Raw genomic sequence first — 20,124 nt, forward strand, 5'->3', positions numbered from 1 at the left:
GCTGCCTGTCCCGCTGAGTTACTCCAGCATTTTGTGCCTGCCTTTGGTTTAAACCAGCATCTGCAGTTCCTTCCAGCACATCTCCACCACAGACCTCCACCACCTTCCCCCATCCGCTTTGCTCCCTTATTATTCGGCGATCCCCACACACAAACACTATCCTACACACACTAGGGACAATTTACAATGACACCAAGCCAATTAACCTACATACCTGCACGTCTTTGGAGTGTGGGAGGAAACCGGAGCACCCGGGGAAAACCCACGCAAGGTCACGGGGAGAACGTACAAACTCTGTACAGACGGGATGGAACCCGGGGCTCTGGCGCTGTGAGGCAGCAGCTCTACCCGCTGAGCCACTGTGCCCCCCCCCCCCCCCCCACCAAGGGGAAGGTGGATTGGCAGATGGGTGGAGCAAGTGACAGGGTGAAAAGGAGACAAAAGGGAGTCGGATAAAGAGAGAAGAGGAGTGTAGGATGTAGGTGGGAGGAGGCAGAGTAGGTGGGGAGAGGATGAAATGGGTATACACCAGAACTCGCGCAGGTATGGGTGGGTTGAAAGAGTTAATGAATGAGGGAGGGAGCAAGAAAGAGTGAGTGAGCTAACAAATGGAGTGGGGGGGGGGGGGGGGGGGGGGGGGGGTTACGTGCGACTGGGGACCTTGTAGCCATGACTGAAACCTGGTTAAGAGAGGGGCAGCTACCATAGCGCACTCTTTTGTTTTTTGTACAAAAATCCAAAAATTCTGGTATGAAATATTTGATATTTTTTCAAAATTGATCAAAATAAAACTGGTACCAAAACCAGAATGGATTATCTTCAGAATATCGGAAGGTAACCCTGAATTAAACGTGTTTCAGAAGAATTTATTTAATTACGGGCTAATAATGGGAAAAAAGCTTATACTTAAATTCTGGAAAAATGCGCCGACACCAACAACAAAAATGTGGATATCAAATATGTTTGAAACATTACATCTGGAAGAGATGAGATTCCTCCTAGCAGGTAAAGCAGACCAATTCCAAAAGACGTGGTCTATGTTTCTGGACCTATTACAAGTATGAGGTGCAAAAGTAATTAAAAAAAAACCAAATATATAAATAAGTGGTATCAGGACCTGGTAATGGGAGGTAAAACAACAAAACAGACTTGGTTGGTAGTCCCCTTTCTGCGGAGTTTAATGTTATAATAGAGCGATTGTTTCTATTTTCTCTTTCTTTCTTTTCTAGGGTCTATTTTCTCACTTTACTTCCTTCTCTAACTTCTTTCCTAAGGGGCTTTCTTTTCCCAACACTCTTGCACTTCACGACTCTCTTGCACTTTCTTTACTTTCCCTACTTCTACCTTTTTCTTAAAGCTCAAAAAAAATGAAGCGGTACAAAAAATGTATCAAGATATATGTGTTGTGTAGTATTGTACTTTACCGTACTTCTAATAAAAATAAAATAAAAAAAAAAAAAAAAGAGAGGGGCAGGACTGGCTCAATGTTCTGGGGAACAGGGAGCTTCAGGAGAGACAGCGGTGAGGGAAAAAAGAGGAAGGGGGGTTTGGATTGTTGGTTAAGGAGGATGTCACGGATGTGATCAGAGGTGGTATTACAGACGGTTCGTCCAGTGAGGTCATATGGGTGGAGCTGAGGAACAAGAAAGGGATGATCACCTTGTTGGGGGTGTACTACAGACCCGCGAATAGTCAACGGGAATTAGAAGAACAAATATGCCAGGAGATTGCAGACAGCTGCAGGTCAAATAAGGTTGTTGTAGTAGGGGATTTTAACTTTCCCAATATTGACTGGGAAAATCATAGTGTGAAGGGTTTAGATTTTGGTGCAATTCCTCAAAGGTGTTTAGGAGAGTTTCTCCAGCAATATGTAGAGGGCCCCACACGTGAGAGGGCAACACTGGATCTAGTCTTAGGAAATTGGGACGGGCAAGTGAATGAAGTGTTTGTGGTGAAGTCTTTGCAGCAAATGTTGTACCCATTATCAGTGGCCACAGTTCGATTGGGTGAAATATAGTTATGGATAGGGACGGAGAGGGTCCACGTGTTAAAATGCTCATTTGGCGTAAGGCCAACTTTGAGGGTTGAGAGAAGGTCTCGCTCAAGTTGATTGCGGGCAGGTTGTTTCAGGGGAAAGGACCATCGGCCAGGTGGGATGTTTTTAAAAGTGTACTGACAAAAGCTCAGGATGTGTACGTCCTCGTTAGAGTGATTATCATGCACAAATGGGGCTACATCGAGGGTGCAACAACCTGTGACTGTGGCACATTGACCCAGACAATGCAACATCTACTGCAATGCCCATTGCTGGATAATCCATGTACCACTGCAGACTTAACACTTCTATAGCGCAACGATGGCGAGCCACTATATAGCAGAAGGACACGGATGGAGAAGATTACAGTGAAGGGCATGGCAGACAAACGTGAGCAAACTTGGCTGACGAGGGAAATTGAGGCATTGGTCAAAATAAGAAGGATGAATGGGCCAGGTACAGGCAGCTGGGATCAAGTGTATCCCTGAGGAGTTTCGGGAACTGAGGGGTAAAGGGGCCAGGAGATAGCTCTGGCGGGTAGCATTAAAGATAATCCCAAGAGATTTTGTAAATACATAAGGGGGAAAAGGGTAACTAGAGAGAGAGTGGGACCCCTCAGGAATCACCTCTGTGTGGAGCCACAGGAGATGGGCAAGGTCCTCGATGAGTATTTCTCCTCTGTATTTAGACAGGAGGACGGAGGAACTTGGGGCAGTCAATGGAAGTGTCTTGAGAGCAGTCAGTGTTACGTCGAAGAAGTACTGAAGGTACTGTCGTGGATGAAGGTAGACAAATCTCCAGGGCCTGATCAGATATATCCGAGGACATTGTGGGAAACTGGAGAGGAAATTGTGGGAGCCCTGGTTGAAATTTCCGAGTCGTCCTTAAATACAGGAGAGGTGCCGGAAGACTGGAGAGTGGGAAATGTTGTGCCTCTATTCAAGAAGGGCCGCAGGGAAAATGCTGGGAACTATAGGCTGGTGAGCTGAACCTCTGTAGATGGAAATCTGTATTCTGAGGGATAGGTTATACAGGCATTTGGATGGGCAAGGGTTGATTAGGGATAGTCAGCATGGTTTTATACGTGGGAGGTCGTGTCTCAAAAATCTGATTGAGTTTTCTGAAGACGTGACCAAAAAGGTTGATGAGGGCAGAGCTGTAGATGTTGTGTACATGGATTTCAGCAAAGCATTCAACAAGGTTGTGCATGATAGGCTGCTCTGGAAGGTTAGATCACATGGGATCCAAGGAGAGATGGCTGAATGGATAGAAAATTGGCTCCATGGAAGGAAGCAGAGGGTGATGGTGGAAGGTTGATTTTCGGACTGGAGGCCTGTGACTAGTGGTGTGCCTCAGGGTTCAGTGCTGGGCCCGTTACTGTTTGTCATCTATATCAGTGATTTGGATGAGAACATACAGGGCAAGATTAGCAAGTTTGCTGTTGATACAAAAGTGGGTGGTATTGCTGATAGTGAAGATGGTTGTGAAAAATTGCAGCAGGATCTTGATGGATTGGCCAGGTGGGCTGAGGAATGGTTGATGGAATTTAATACAGAGAAATGTGAATTGTTGCATTGTGGGAAGTCTAACAAGGGCAGGACCTACACAGTGAATGGTAGACGTCTGGGGAATGTTGTAGAGCAGAGGGATCTAGGAGTACAGGTACATGGTTCCTTGAAGGTGGAATCGCAGGTAGATAAGGTGGTCAAAAAGGCTTTTGGCACTTTGGCCTTCATCAGTCAGAGTATTGAGTATAGAAGTTGGGAGGTCATGTTGCAGTTGTATAAGACGTTGGTGAGACCGCATTTAGAGTATTGTGTTCAGTTCTGGGCACCATGTTATAGGAAAGATGTTGTCATGCTGGAAAGGGTACAGAGAAGATTTACGAGGATGTTGCCAGGACTAGAGGGTGTGCGTTATCGGGAGAGGTTGAGTAGGCTGGGTCCCTATTCCCTGGAGTGCAGGAGGATGAGGGGTGATCTTATAGAGGTGTATAAAATCATGCGAGCAATAGATAGGGTAGATGCACAGAGTCTCTTGCCCAGAGTAGGGGAATCGAGAACCAGAGGACATGGGTTCAAGGCGAAGGGGGAAAGATTTAATAGGAATCTGAGGGGTAACTTATTTACACAAAGGGTGGTGGGTGTATGGAACAAGCTGCCAGAGGAGGTAGTTGAGGGAGAGAGGGAGGGGAGGGAAAATGAATGGGGTAAAGGGATGAATGAATGAATGAGCAAAGGAGGGTTGAATGAATGAACGAGGGAGAGAGAGGTAATGAGTGAATGAGGGAGGGAAGGAATGGACAAGGAATGAAGAAGTGAACATAAGATGGGGAGGAGTGAGCAAGGGAAGGAATGAAGGTAGGGAGCGTGGGAGGGATAAGTGAGTGAATGAGTGAATGAGTGAGTGAGTGAATGAGTGAGTGAGTGAGTGGGTGAGTGAGTGAGTGTGAGTGAGTGAGTGAGTGAGTGTGAGTGAGTGTGAGTGAGTGTGAGTGAGTGTGAGTGAGTGAGAGTGTGAGTGAGTGAGTGAGAGTGAGTGAGTGAGAATGAGTGAGTGAGAGTGAGTGAGAGTGAGTGAGTGAGTGAGTGAGTGAGTGAGTGAGTGAGTGTGAGTGAGTGAGTGAGTGAGTGAGTGAGTGAGTGAGTGAGTGAGTGAGTGAGTGAGTGAGTGAGTGAGTGAGTGAGTGAGTGAGTGAGTGAGAGAGAGAGTGAGTGAGTGAGTGAGTGAGTGAGTGAGTGAGTGAGTGAGTGAGTGAGTGAGTGAGTGAGTGAGTGAGTGAGTTTGAGTGAGTGTGAGTGAGTGAGTGAGTGTGAGTGAGTGAGTGAGTGAGAGTGTGAGTGAGTGAGTGAGAGAGTGAGTGTGAGTGAGTGAGTGTGAGTGAGTGTGAGTGTGAGTGAGAGGATGTGTGTGTGAGTGTGAGTGAGTGAGTGAGTGAGAGAGTGAGTGAGTGAGTGAGTGTGAGTGTGAGAGAGAGTGAGTGAGTGAGTGAGTGAGTGAGAGTGTGAGTGAGTGAGTGAGTGAGTGAGTGAGAGAGTGAGTGAGTGAGTGAGTGAGTGAGTGAGAGAGAGTGAGTGAGAGTGAGTGAGTGAGAGTGAGTGTGAGTGAGTGAGTGAGAGAGAGAGAGTGTGAGTGAGAGTGAGAGAGAGAGAGAGTGAGTGAGAGTCAGTGAGTGAGTGAGTAAGTGAGTGTGTGAGAGTGAGTGAGTGAGTGAGTGAATGAGTGAGTGAGAGAGAGTGTGTGAGTGAGTGTGAGTGAGTGTGAGTGAGTGAGTGTGAGTGAGAGAGTGAGTGAGAGTGAGTGAGTGAGAGTGAGTGAGTGTGAGTGAGAGAGTGAGAGTGAGTGAGTGTGAGTGAGAGTGAGTGAGAGTGAGTGTGAGTGAGTGTGAGTGTGTTTGAGAGTGAGTGAGAGTGAGTGAGTGAGTGAGAGTGAGAGTGAGTGAGTGAGAGTGAGTGTGAGTGAGAGTGAGTGAGTGAGTGTGTGAGTGAGTGAGTGAGAGTGAGTGAGTGAGTGAGTGAGAGTGAGTGAGTGTGAGTGAGTGAGAGTGAGTGAGTGTGATTGAGTGTGAGTGTGAATGAGTGTGAGTGAGTGAGTGAGTGAGAGTGAGTGAGTGAGTGAGTGTGAGTGAGTGAGTGTGAGTGAGTGAGTGAGTGAGTGAGTGAGTGAGTGAGTGAATAAGGCTGGCATTGGGGACATGTAGAAGCAACTCACCTTCTTCGCCTTCTCCTTCTCCTTCTCCTCTTCGCCCCCCTCCATGTCAGCAGCCTCGTCCTCGTCGGACACCTCATCCGCCGACCCGCTCTCGTCATCCTCCAGACGGTTCAGCCTCTTGCCCTTCACCAGGATCATGCCCTTCAGTTGCTGCAACAAGACAACTCAATGCTGGGCCTTGCAGGACCACCTACACCCTGCACCGCCCACTCCACCTCCCCTCCCTTCCCCCTCCTCTCTGACAGCTCCACACTTTGGGCCCAGGGAACTGTTGTTACTGACTGCGATCTGGCAACAGTCCAACAGTTGTACCTCAGTCTCAAGCCAAGTCAAGTCGTCACTTTTATTTCTATAGCACATTTAAAAAACAACTCTCGTTGACCAAAGTGCTTTAAATCGGTGGAGGTACTAACGTTATACAACAGTGGTTCATAGATTAAGTACATACATAAACACATACATGTAGCCCTCCCTCAGAGGACGTCAGGAAAGGCTTAGGAGTAAAGATGAGTTTTAAGTCTTGACTTAAAGGAGTTGATGGAGGGGGCAGTTCTGATGGGAAAGGGGGATGCTGTTCCACAGTCTAGGAGCTGCAACCGCAAAGGCGCGGTTGCCCCTGAGCTTATGCCTAGACCGTGGTATATTCAGCAACCCCAAGTCGACCGATCTGTGGGACCTGGAGGTGGTGTGGTGGGTAAGCAGACTTTTGATGTAGGTGGGGGCAAGCCCGTTAAGGGCTTTGTAAACATAAAGAAGGAGCTTGAAATTGATTCGGAACCGCACAGGGAGCCAGTGGAGAGAGGCCAGGATCGGGGTGACGTGGTCCCTTTTTCGGGTGCCCGTCAGGAGTCTCGCTGCGGCGTTTTGGACCAGTTGCAGGCGGGACAGGGAAGATTGGCTGATGCCAGTGTAAAGGGAGTTGCAGTAATCGACGCGGGAGGAGATGAATGTGTGGATGATCTTTTCCAGGTCATCAAACTGGAGGAATTGTTTTATTTTAGCTTTCGTGCGAAGCTGGAAGAAGCTAGCGTTTACCACCGCGTTGATTTGTTTGTCAAATTTCAATGCTGAGTCCAATATCACTCCAAGGTTTTTGACGCGAGGTTTGAGTAGTGGGGTAAGGCTGCCAAGGCTGCCTGCTATTGTTTTGTTTGAATCCGAGTGGCCGAGAAGGTTGACCTCAGACTTCCTCGTGGTTGACCAGAGAGTCCAAGCACAAAACATGTGCTAATTTCAGATCCAATTTAGTTTAGTTTAGAGAGATAGAGCGCGGAAACAGGCCCTTCGGCCCACCGAGTCCGCGCCGACCAGCGATCACCCGCACATTAACACTATCCTACACTCACTGGGAACAATTGTACATTTACACCAAGCCAATTAACCTACAAACCTGCACGTCTTTGGAGTGTGGGAGGAAACCAAAGATCTCAGAGAAAACCCACGCAGGTCACGGGGAGAACGTACAAACTCCATGCAGACAGCACCCGTAGTCGGGATAGAACCCGGGTCTCTGGCGCGGTAGGGCAGTAACTCTACCGCTGCGCCACCGTGCCACCCTTTTTATCTTGGATCCGATGGGACCAAACCTTTCAATAGACAATAGGTGCAGGAGGAGGCCATTTGGCCCTTCGAGCCAGCACCGTCATTTAATGTGATCATTGCTGATCATCCACAATCAGTATCCCGTTCCTGCCTTCTCCCCAAATCCCCCGACTCTGCTATCCCGAAGAGCTCTATCTAATTCGGACCGGTTTTCAATGTGGGACTTTGAGAAAGTCCACACGCTACATTATTGTCCATTATTACTCTAGTAACCTCTTGAGTTGAACTCAATGAGTTTAGTTTAATTGATTGTTGTCACGTGGCCGAGGTCCAGTGAAAAGTTTTTGTTTGCGTGCTAACCAGTCATGATTACAATCAAGCTTCTTCAGGGTGATGGGGGGGTGGGGGGGGGGGGGGGGGGGGGGGCGGGAAGCAGAAAGGAAGAGGCAGAGACAGTGGGCTGTAGGAGTGGTGGGAAGGGGTGGGGAAGGAGGGAGAAAGCAGGGACTACCTGAAATTGGAGAAGTCAGTGTTCATACCACTGGGGGGTGTAATCTACCCAAGCAAAATATGAGGTGCTGCTCCTCCAATTTGTGGTGGGACTCACTCTGGCCACGGAGGAGGCCCAGGACAGAAAGGTCGGATTCGGAATGGGAGGGGGAGTGGCAATTCGATAAATGAGCGGGTTCAGGCCACGAGTCAATGGCTGGAAACCGGGATAGGTTTATATGGGTGGTTGGCGGCTTGTATGGAGATTGTGGGCCGAATGGCCTGCTTCAGAGCTGTGGTGACACACTGTGACCATTAGTCAGTGGGGAACGCGATCGGTTGAACGATTTACTTGCCCTACATCTATGGAACAAAGGCGGCCTTGTGTTGGACCACACAGACCCTGTTTGTGTTTCGGTTGAGTGGAGCCCGTGAATGATGTAGTGACCCTACCCCTCCCCCTCCCCCTCACTGACCCAGTGGCACAAGGGAAGCATTTGTTGCCGAATCCATCCTTTCCCCACGCTCCGTTTGCTTGTTTTCACCCCGGCCCCCGCCCCGCACCCACCTTGCCGTCTGCTCGGGAGCAATGAGTGGAATTTCCTGCAGCCTGCTGTAGCCGGGGTAATGTGTGCCAAACCTGGACTGCCTTCAGCAACCCCACACCAGTCCCAGCCCAGCCCAGCCTCCCGAGTCCACAACTCACCCACCCAAACCCACCCGCCTGAACAAAGGTCCCCACCTATCCATCTACTATAGACATGCCACCTGATCCGCCGACTTACTCCAGCATTTTGCCTCTTTGTTTCGTACACCTAACACTGACCCTAGCCCTGGGCTGGCACCGTGGTGCAGCGGTAGAGTTGCTGCCTCACAGCGCCAGGGAGCCGGGTTCCATCCTGACTACGGCTGCTGTCTGTACGGAGTTTGCACGTCCTTCCCATGACCACGTGGGGCTTCCCCAGGGTGTCCGGTTTCCCCCCACACTCCAAAGATGTACAGGGTTAGTTGGCTTGGTATCATTGTAAATTGTCCCTAGTGTGTGTAGGATGGTGTTAATGAGCGGGGATCGCTGGTCGGTGCGTTGCCTCGATGGGCCGAAGGGCCTGTTAAGGGTTTCCATGCTGTATCCCCAAACTCTAACAGTAAGCATCTGTCCTTCCTTGATTATTCACCAGAAAACCCTTGACTGAAGGGACAAGAGTCGAAACGTCATCTATCCATGTACTCCGGGGATGCTGCCTGACCCGTTGAGTTATTCCAGCACTCAGTGTACCATTGATTCAAACCCTAACCTCAGGTCAGTCTTGAACTTGCAGGCTGTACTCGTGTATGGTTTGATCGCCTACTGACTGATCATCCCGCAAGCTAGGTTGTCACTCTATTCTTCCAACCTACCTCATTACACTTTTTTTAAATTGCGCTTTCTCTAGCTGCACTGCTATAACTTGGTAACACTATATTCTGTACGCTGGTATTTTTCTCTACGCACTACCTATTGTACTTGTGTGTTGGTTTAGTTTAATTTAGTTCAGAGCTACAGCATGGAAACAGGCCCTTCGGCCCACAGAGTCTCCGCTAACCATCGATCACCCATTCACACTGGTTCTATGTTATCCCACTTTCTCATCCACTCCCTGCGCACCAGGGGGCAATTTACAGAGGGCCAAATAATCTACAAACCCGCACGTCTTTGGAATGTGGGAGGAAACCGGAGCACCCGGGGGAATCTCGTAGAGGCTGCAGCCGCTGTACGAGTATCTGAAGAGGTGGCCCAAGTTCTGGCTGCGCTTCAGCCCCACGCTCCTGAACTTTGGTCACCCGGTACAGAGGGGGGGAGGGTCAGGGGGTGTCTCTATGTCGGTTTGCTCCTGGGCCCGGCCAAGATGGGCAGTGGGCAGTCGAGGGTTCTGCCCGAGTTGGCTGCCTGCCCCTCTTTCTGGCCTAAGTCTGTGCCCGCGTGTCCCTGGAGAGGAAACACACGGTGTCCACGGAGATTCTGGAGGCCTACCATGAACGCCGGTCGCGGGGGGGGGGGGGGGGGGGGGGGGGTCGAGCAGTGGCGGACTGGGTCTCAAAATATTGGCTGGCAGGAGATAAAGGGGGCCCATTTCATCAGGGGCCCACTTAATATAGGAGGCCCACTTCATCAGGGACCCACGATATAGGAGGCCCACTTCATCAGGGGCCCACTTCATCAGGGACCCACTTCATCAGGGACCCACTTAATATAGGGGCCCACTTGATATAGGGGCCCACTTCATCAGGGGCCCACTTCATCAGGGGCCCACTTGATATAGGGGGCCCACTTCATCAGGGGCCCACTTGATATAGGGGGCCCACTTGATATAGGGGCCCACTTCATCAGGGGCCCACTTGATATAGGGGCCCACTTCATATAGGGGGCCCACTTCATCAGGGGCCCACTTGATATAGGGGCCCACTTCATCAGGGGCCCACTTGATATAGGGGGCCCACTTCATATAGGGGCCCACTTCATCAGGGGCCCACTTGATATAGGGGCCCACTTCATCAGGGGCCCACTTGATATAGGGGCCCACTTCATCAGGGGCCCACTTCATATAGGGGCCCACTTCATCAGGGGCCCACTTCATATAGGGGGCCCACTTCATCAGGGGCCCACTTGATATAGGGGCCCACTTCATCAGGGGCCCACTTCATATAGGGGCCCACTTCATCAGGGGCCCACTTCATATAGGGGCCCACTTCATCAGGGGCCCACTTCATATAGGGGCCCACTTCATCAGGGGCCCACTTCATATAGGGGCCCACTTCATCAGGGACCCACTTCATATAGGGGGCCCACTTCATCAGGGGCCCACGATATAGGGGTCGTCTTTCTAACAGTTTGGCTTTCTTCCCAACCAATTGTTCAAGCGCTTTTGATTGCAACATGGTCCTAATTTAGTTCAACAAAGAAACTGACAAGTTACTAAAGTTACTTCATCAGGAGCCCACTTGATATAGGGGGCCCATTTCATCAGGGACCCACTTGATATAGGGGGCCCACTTCATCAGGGACCCACCTGCCATCGGGCAAGCTGACACCCTGGCCAGTCCACCACTGGGATCGAGTGTATTGTTGATAAAGTTGACAACATTTTAATGTGATAACTGTTTGATTGTAAACTGCCAATGGCTGCCTTGATTGTCTGTAGTTGTGTTTGTTTGAATAAAAGCTCTTGTATTTAAACAAAACAAAAGAGGGAACTTGTGCGGTCGCAGGGAGAACGAGCAAACTCCGCACAGACAGCACCTGAGGTCAGGATGGAACCCGGGTCGCTGGTGCTGCAAGGGAGCAACTCTACCGTTACACCACTGTGCCGGCCAGATGTACTCATGCACTGTATGATTTGACTTGACTGGATATCAGGCAAAAACAAAGGTTTCTCACCACATCTTGGTACCCATCTGCCCATCTACCTCATCTGGGCCCTCGCACTTTAAAAAGTCTGCACTTTCTCTGTAACCGTGACGATATAACGTTGTAATATTATTATTGGATTGTAGGTAGACAAAAGTGCTGGAGAAACTCAGCGGGTGCAGCAGCATCTATGGAGCGAAGGAAATAGGCAACGTTTCGGGACGAAACCCTTCTTCAGACTGATGTAGGGTTTCGGCCCGAAACGTCGCCTATTTCCTTTGCTCCATAGATGCTGCTGCACCCGCTGAGTTTCTCCAGAGCTCTGTCTACCTTCGATTTTCCAGCATCTGCAGTTCCTTCCTAAATATTATTGGATTGTGGTCGTTTTATTTCTTTTAACACGACCAGTTGTACTTGCGACTGGCTTGATTATACCTGTGTGTGATATTCTCAAAGCAAAGATTGACAGATTTTTGATTAATAAGGGTGCCAAAGGTCACGGTGATAAGGCAGGAGAATGGGGTTGACAGGGAAAGACAGGTCGGCCATGATAGAATGGCTTGATGGGCCGAATGGCCAAATTCTGCTCCTATGAATCATAAACTTATGTTTGGCCTGAGCAGCATGCAGACCAACATTTTTCACTGTGTCTATATCTTCACCACAACGTTTTCAGTATGTCACACGTGACAAGAATAAATCAATATTGATGGATTGATACTTATTTAACGCCACATTGAAACATATAAGATTGTTAAGTGCTTGGACGCTAGAGGTAGGAAACATGTTTCCGATGTTGGGGGAGTCCAGAACCAGGGGCCACAGTTTAAGAATAAGGGGTAAGCCATTTAGAACGGAGACGAGGAAACACTTTTTCTCACAGAGAGTGGTGAGTCTGTGGCATTCTCTGCCTCGGTGGAGGCAGGTTCTCTGGATGCTTCCAAGAGAGAGCTAGATAGGGCTCTTAAAAATAGCGGAGTCAGGGGATATGGGGAGAAGGCAGGAACGGGGTACTGATTGGGGATGATCAGCCATGATCACATTGAATGGCGGTGCTGGCTCGAAGGGCCAAATGGCCTACTCCTGCACCTATTGTCTATTGTTTATTGCCACGCGACCTATTGCAGTCAAGTTCTTTGTTTTGCCTCCCATGCAATATAACCGATGATAGTGTAACCGCTGCTTACCTCAGGGGAGGGGAAGTGAGTGGGGACTTTTCCGTCCATAGTCCTGGTTAGCAGCTTGTTCCCCAGGATGGTTTTCAGATGATGGGCCATGACGTTCTGCTGCTCCACGTCGCAGTGGTTCTCCAGAGACAGGATGAGAGGGTACTGTGAGGTCTGGAATCACACACACACACACTACGTCAACATGGGGCTTGACTAGGCCTCTACCCACAGAAAGGGGACGTTTACTGCTTCACCGTCGGCAAAGAACGAAGGCCAACATATCAGTCTGACCCAAGGCTCCTGACACAAAACGTCTCCACAGATGTTGCCTGACCCGCTGAGTTACTCCAGCACTTCCTGTCCCTTTTTGTGCAGTTCCTTGTGTCCCAAATGATTAGCTCTGGTTGTGTCAGAGAGTGACGCAGTGCGGGAACAGGCCCTTCAGCCCAACTTGCCCACACCGGCCCCCAAGCGGCAGTAGACCCCCAGCCTGCTGGAGAAGGCCGGTCGGCAGGCTCATCCGCTATCGGCAAAATCCGTTATAAATCCGGGCCTTAAAAACCAGGGCTTTCCCCACACACAGTTATGATGCAGGAACGCTCCCACCGTGACCACCGCTGACTTTATCATCAAGCTTGCAGTCTTCGGGAGAGGCTGATTCGGGAGCTCCAATGCCGCGGAAGGTTTGACCAGCCCCGACGTGAAGTTCGATCGCCCGGCCCGGGGTTGCCGACATAGAAACATAGAAACATTGAAATTAGGTGCAGGAGTAGGCCATTCGGCCCTTCGAGCCTGCACCGCCATTCAATAAGATCATGGCTGATCATCCAACTCAGTATCCTGTACCTGCCTTCTCTCCATACCCCCTGATCTCTTTAGCCACAAGGGCCACATCTAACTCCCTCTTAAATATAGCCAATTAACTGGCCTCAACTACCTTCTGTGGCAGAGAATTCCACAGATTCACCACTCTCTGTGTGAAAAGTGTTTTTCTCATCTCAGTCCTAAAAGATTCCCCCCTTATCCTTAAACTGTGACCCCTTGTTCTGGACTTGACACAGTGAACATCGGGAATAATCTTCCTGCATCTAGCCTGTCCAACCCCTTAAGAATTTTGTAAGTTTCTATAAGATCCCCCCTCAATCTTCTGAATTCTAGCGTGTACAAGTCGAGTCTATCCAGTCTTTCTTCATATGAAAGTCCTGCCATCCCAGGAATCAATCTGGTGAACCTTCTCTGTACTCCCTCTATGGCAAGAATGTCTTTCCTCAGATTAGGAGACCAAAACTGTACGCAATACTCCAGGTGTGGTCTCACCAAGACCCTGTACAACTGCAGTAAAACCTCACTGCTCTTATACTCAAAACCTTTTGCTATGAATGCTGACATACCATTTGCTTTCTTCACTGCCTGCTGCACCTGCATTCCTACTTTCAATGGCTGGTGTACCATGACACCCAGGTCTCGTTGCATCTCCCCCTTTCCCAATCGGCCACCATTCAGATAATAGTCTACTTTCCTGTTTTTGCCACCAAAGTGGATAACCTCACATTTATCCACATTATACTGCATCTGCCATGCATTTGCCCACTCACCCAACCTATCCAAGTCACCTTGCAGCCTCCAAGCATCTTCCTCACAGGTAACACTGCCCCCCAGCTTCGTGTCATCCACAAACTTCGAGATGTTGCATTCAATTCCCTCATCCAGATCATTAATATATATTGTATATAGCTGGGGTCCCAGCACTGAGCCTTGCGGTACCCCACTAGTCACTGCCTGCCATTCTGAAAAGGACCCGTTTACTCCTACTCTTTGCTTCCTGTCTGCCAGCCAGTTCTCTATCCACATCAATACTGAACCCCCAATACCATGTGCTTTAAGTTTGTATACTAATCTCTTATGTGGGACCTTGTCGAAAGCCTTCTGAAAGTCCAGATATAACACATCCACTGGTTCTCCCTTATCCACTCTACTAGTTATATCCTCGAAAAATTCTATAAGATTCGTCAGACATGATTTACCTTTCACAAATCCATGCTGACTTTGTCCAATGATTTCACCACTTTCCAAATGTGCTGCTATCCCATCTTTAATAACTGATTCTAGCAGTTTCCCCACTACCGACGTTAGACTAACTGGTCTGTAATTCCCCGTTTTCTCTCTCCCTCCCTTTTTAAAAAGTGGGGTTACATTAGCTACCCTCGAGTCCTCAGGAACTACTCCAGAATCTAAAGGGTTTTGAAAAATTATCACTAATGCATCCACTGTTTCTGTGGGTACTTCCTTAAGTACTCTGGGATGCAACTTATCTGGCCCTGGGGATTTAACGGCCTTTAATCCATTCAATTTACCTAACACGGATTTCACTCAATTCCTCCAACTCCTTTGACCCGCGCGGTCCCCTGCTATTTCCGGCAGATTATTTATGTCTTCCTTAGTGAAGACAGAACCAAAGTAGTTATTCAATTGGTCTGCCATGTCCTTGTTCCCCATGATCAATTCACCTGTTTCTGACTGCAAGGGACCTACATTTGTTTTAACTAATCTTTTCCTCTTCACGTATCTATAAAAACTTTTGCATCCCCCTCCCCCCGATGCGGGATCTGAACGCCTCGTCACGGAGGGCCCGAAATGCTGCCGGCTACGGGAGTCAAGACCGTCCCATCAGGTCCGAGGAAGAACTAAGGGAAGGGACTTGAACTTATTTCACCTTCCATCACAGTGAGGAATGTGTAGGAGTCACTGTGGTGGATGTTCATGTTAAAATGTGTTTTTGAGTGATCTGTTGCTTTTAATTGTATGACTGACCTGGCCAGTGAAATTCCTCGTATGTTGCAAAACATACTTGGCGAATAAAGTGTGATTCTGATTCTGATTCTGATCTTATAGAAGTATATTGAATCATGAGGGGAATAGATAGGGTGAATGCACAGAGTCTTTTACTCAGAGTAGGGGAATCTAGGTTGAAGGTGAGAGGGGAAAGATTTAATAGGAACCTGAGGGGCAACTTTTTCCACACAGAGGATGGTGGGTGTATGGAACGAGCTGCCAGAGGAGGTAGTTGAGGGAGGGACTATAATAACATTTAAAATATATTTGGACATGTACGTGGATAGGAGATGGGTGAGAGGAATATGGGCCAAACGCAGGCAGGTGGCACTGGTGTGTATGGGATGCTCTCTGGGATGCATGAACTGGGTGGACCAGAGGGCCTGTTTCCACGCTGTATCTCTAAAGTCTACAGCCTGTGGCATTGAGTGGAAAAACCATATGTTTTCCATACGCAGGGCACGATTGCAGCTGATTTGCTTCGAGCCCGATATAAAGAGGCCACATCAAATGACAGGGACAGCAAAGGCTTAAGTTAACCTCACTGTGAAAGATGATTAATAGCTGCATCACATAGTTGCAATGACTTACAAAGCACAGGCACTGGTGTAGAGGAGCAAAGCTTGTACACACCAGATGTTTGCACGGTAGGGTAGTCTTGCTCTCTCCAGGACGAATGTCACCGTGTTGGAAGCTATCCAAGGGAGATAGACCAGGCTTAAACATGGAATGTGTGGCCAGTCTTATGGGCGATTGTTTAGGCGACTGGTTTGTCGCCACATGTTCGCCGATGGTCGCCGGGGGTCGTCTCCTCAGTCGCGCTAAAAGTCGTAGCGTCTTTCTGTACGCCGCTAAATTTTCAACGGGTTGAAACATTTTCGGCGACAGTGGGTTTGACGACCAATGAGTGTAGCTTGACCTCGCCTGACGTCGGTGCTGTCCAAGGTTGTTGCCAGGACGACGCAGGTTGCCGCCGGGTTTTCCGGCGACCCGCTACGACTATGACAGTCGCCGGCAGTTGCCTAAAAAACTTGCCAAGTGGGACAGGCCCATTACGAAGTAAGAGGGTATAGTCTTGAGCTGCAAGACTAGAAGGGGAAAGCTTCAAGCAGATGTGCGGTTTGTATTACACAGAGGGTGGTGGGGGCCTGGAAGTGTTTTGCCATGGGTGGTGGCGGAGGCAGATATGATAGTGGTGATAGAGGCTTTTAGATAGGCAATGTTACAAAATTTTGAGATTTTAAAAATCAAGTCTGAAATTTATCCCATCAGATAAAGCATAACAATAAGTTTAATTTGACACCAAATTCACTTTGCTCTGTTATTAAAAAAAGTTATGGCCAGTTTTCATCTGCTGGAGCTCGGAGCATCTAGAGGGGAGTTGATTTTCAAAACATATCAAAAAAAGCTCTCGGCATCTGGGATAGTCAAAAGGAGAATCCTTGGAGGAATCTAACATTTTTAGGATATTTTAAGTGTCCAAGATATTCACAAAATTCACAATATAACATGTTTTTATAGAACTTACTTTTACATTAATTAATAGGCCAAATGGAAGGAATTTAGTGTTCAATTGCTGTAAATAAATGCCAATTTAAATCGGCTTTCTAGTGGGTTCATGTGGAACGTGCTGGTTTAGAACGTTGACATCGCGCTGGATTAGTGCCCTCAAATGCCGAGAAAAATACTGCGGGATATAAAAAGCCCAAAATGAACTACTCGCTATAGATATCTTGATATTCAGGGTTATATATATGCCCCATTCCCCTGTAGCCACAAGGTACACACATCTAACTCGTTCTTAAATATAAAAATGGGGCTGGCGAGAGGTACCGGAGTGTACAAGAGCTTTTAAAAACTATTATATCTATTATTCGAGGCCTATAAAACTAATAATAGCTTTTGCGACCGGGTCTTGCAGCGATTCTCCGTTAATGATTTACTAGGCTGAACATCTGCGATTGGAACAGCCTAGTAAAAATCGCGTTTTAAACCCGCCCCCTCCAAACAGCGCCAAAATCACACACAAGGGGTGGGGCAGATGCTCAGCCACGATTCAGGTAGGATTTGTAACATACCTATTTAGATAGGCAGATAGAGGTACAGGGAATGGAGGGAGATGGATCACGTGCAGGCAGAGGGGCATCATGTTGGGCACGGACATTGTGGGCTGAAGGGCCTCCTCCTGTGCTGTACTGTGTGCTCTGTTCTGTGAACGGTTGGACAGTACAGGCTTGTATCTGCTGGAGCTCGGAGGAGTTAGAGGGGAGTTGGTTTAAAATATCCTTAAGGCTCTCGGCAGCGTGGGTGTGAAGAGGAGAATCCTTGGAAGAATCTCGACTTCAGGATCATTTTTGGAATATCGGAAGGTAACCCAGAATTAAATATGTTTCAAAAGAACTTACTTAATTATGGGCTAATAATGGGATGCTTATACTTAAATTTGGAAAAATGCTCCAATACCACAACAGGGATCTCAAACATGTTCGAAACATTACACTTGGAAGAGATGAGACTCCTCCTAGCAGGCAAAGCAGATCACTTCCAAAAGACGTGGTCTGCATTTATGGAACTATTACAAGCATAAGGTGCAATAATGAGTTAAAACATAAAAGCTACCAGGACCTGGTAACGGGGGGTATAAAATACATTTTTTTAATAAAAACACGGTTGGTATATCCTTTTTTGCGGAGTTTTGTGTTACAAATAGAGCGATTGATTTTCCTTTCTTCTTTTTTTTTCTTTTCTTTCTAGGGTCTTATTTCTTTTCTTTACTTCCTTCTCTAATTCCTTCCCTAAGCGGTTCTTTTCTCCCAACACTTTCCTGCACCTTCACGGTTCTTGCTTACTTTCCTTACTTCTTTTATTTCTATCTTTTTTAAAGCTCAAAAAATGAAGTGGTACAACATAATGTAATAAGATATATGCGATGTATTAATGTGATTTACTGTACTGCTAATAAAAATAAAATTAAAAAAAAAAAAAGAATCCCGACTTCAGGGATCCCTGTTCATAAACAGGGGTCTGTCTATTTATGACAGAGATGATGTGTTTCACTCAGAAGATCATGAGTCTTCAGAACGATCTTCCTCAACAGACGGTGGGTGCTGAGTCATTGGGTACTGTGCTCGGTAAACTCTGCAGATCAAAGAGTCAAAGACTTGCTTGTCATGGGCAGGGAAAGCAAGTCTTTGACTCTTTGATCTGCAGAGTTTACCGAGCATTTTCTGATTTTATTTAATTTTGGTTTCCACCTGACCCACTCTGTGGTTCAGTTCCCTGTGTGTGTGTGTGTGTGTGTGTGTAATATAAGTTCCATAATTTTCAGGTCCAGTTTCACTTCTCGCTGCCACGGCAAGGCCAGCAGCATAATCACAGACCAGTCTCACCCCCCCCTGGTCACTCCCTCTTCTCCCCTCTCCCATCAGCAAGAGGTACAGAAGTGTGAAAACAAACGCACGCCTCCAGATTCAGGGACAGTTTCATCCCAGCTGTTATCAGGCAACTGAACCATCCTATCACCAGCTAGAGAGCGGTCCTCACCAGCCATCTACCTCAATGGCGACCCTCAGACTATCTTTAATCGGACTCTACTTTGCACCAAACGTTATTCCCTTTATCCAGCACCTGAACACTGCTGAATAGGAGCAGAATTAGGCCATTCGGCCCATCAAGTCTACTCCGCCATTCAATCGTGGCTGATCTATCTCTCCCTCCTAACCCCATTCTCTGCCTTCTCCCCATAACCTCTGACACCCGTACTAATCCCACCACAACCAGAGAGTAGTCCTGAACTACTTTCTACATCATTGGAGACCCTCAGACTATCTTTGATCGGACTTTATTTTGCACTAAATGTTATTTATCCTTTTATCGTGTACACTGTAAACGGCTCGATTGTAATCATGTGTAGTCTTTCCGCTGACTGGTTAGCATGCAACAAAAAAGCTTTTCACTGTACCTCAGTATACCTAACAATAAACTAAACTAAACTCAACTAAACTAAACTAAACAGTGCACTATTATTGTTTGCTTTTATGTGTGTGTATATAATAAGTTCAGTACATATTATATATTCATGTGTGTGTGTGTGTGTGTGTGTGTGTGTGTGTGTGTGTGTGTGTGTGTGTGTGTGTGCGTGTGTGTGTGTGTGTGTGTGTGTGTGTGTGTGTGTATATATATGTTGTGTGTATATTATATAGATGGATATATAATATTTACTGAACTTTTTTTCTCTTTTATTATATTGATCTCATTGAAACATATAAGATTGTTAAGGGCTTGGACACACTAGAGGCAGGAAACATGTTCCCGATGTTGGGGGAGTCCAGAACCAGGGGCCACAGTTTAAGAATAAGGAGTAAGCCATTTAGATCGGAGACGAGGAAAGTGGTGAGTCTGTGGAATTCTCTGCCCCAGAGGGCGGTGGAGGCAGGTTCTCTGGATGCTTTCAAGAGAGAGCTAGATAGGGCTCGTAAAGATAGCGGAGTCAGGGGATATGGGGTGAAGGCAGGAACGGGGTACTGATTGGGGATGATCAGCCATGATCACATTGAATGGCGGTGCTGGTTCGAAGGGCCGAATGGCCTACTCCTGCACCTATTGTTGACAATGTACTATGTTTACATATTGTGTTGTGCTGCGGCAAGTAAGAATGTCATTGTTCTGTCTGGGGCATTTGACAATCAAACACTCTTGACTTGAGCTAAACTAAGCAAGGAGAAGATGCAGTAACTCACCTTAAAGGCATAAGCATCGATGATCTGGATGACATCCTTGAAGAGGATCTTTGAGGTTAAGGTGTATCCGTGATAGATGACGGGTTCTCCATTCTTCCCATCCCAGCAGTCCAGCTCCACGCAGCGGCAGCCTCTGTTCAATGCACTGTCGGGGAGATCACAGCGGCTCAGCTGACCACCAGGTTTACCGCGCGGGAAGGGGCAACAAACCACCGCACCCCG

The 20,124-nt window shown here is 47.8% G+C and overlaps 1 protein-coding gene across 4 annotated transcripts in view; it reads right to left on the reverse strand.

Moving 5' to 3' along the window:
• plcd1a (phospholipase C, delta 1a) overlaps positions 1–20,124 on the reverse strand; it is a 173,268-nt gene that overhangs the window by 16,038 nt on the left and 137,106 nt on the right. For all 4 annotated transcript variants that reach the window (XM_055649035.1, XM_055649028.1, XM_055649044.1 and 1 more), the window contains 3 exons: positions 19,903–20,047; positions 12,350–12,502; positions 5,747–5,896 (listed from right to left, as the gene is read on the reverse strand). In XM_055649035.1, the coding sequence (XP_055505010.1) occupies positions 5,747–5,896; positions 12,350–12,502; positions 19,903–20,047 (448 nt within the window). The remainder of the gene's footprint in view (positions 1–5,746; positions 5,897–12,349; positions 12,503–19,902; positions 20,048–20,124) is intronic.

Source organism: Leucoraja erinacea, chromosome 2 (genome assembly GCF_028641065.1).
Source record: "Leucoraja erinacea ecotype New England chromosome 2, Leri_hhj_1, whole genome shotgun sequence".
Classification (NCBI taxonomy): domain Eukaryota; kingdom Metazoa; phylum Chordata; class Chondrichthyes; order Rajiformes; family Rajidae; genus Leucoraja; species Leucoraja erinaceus.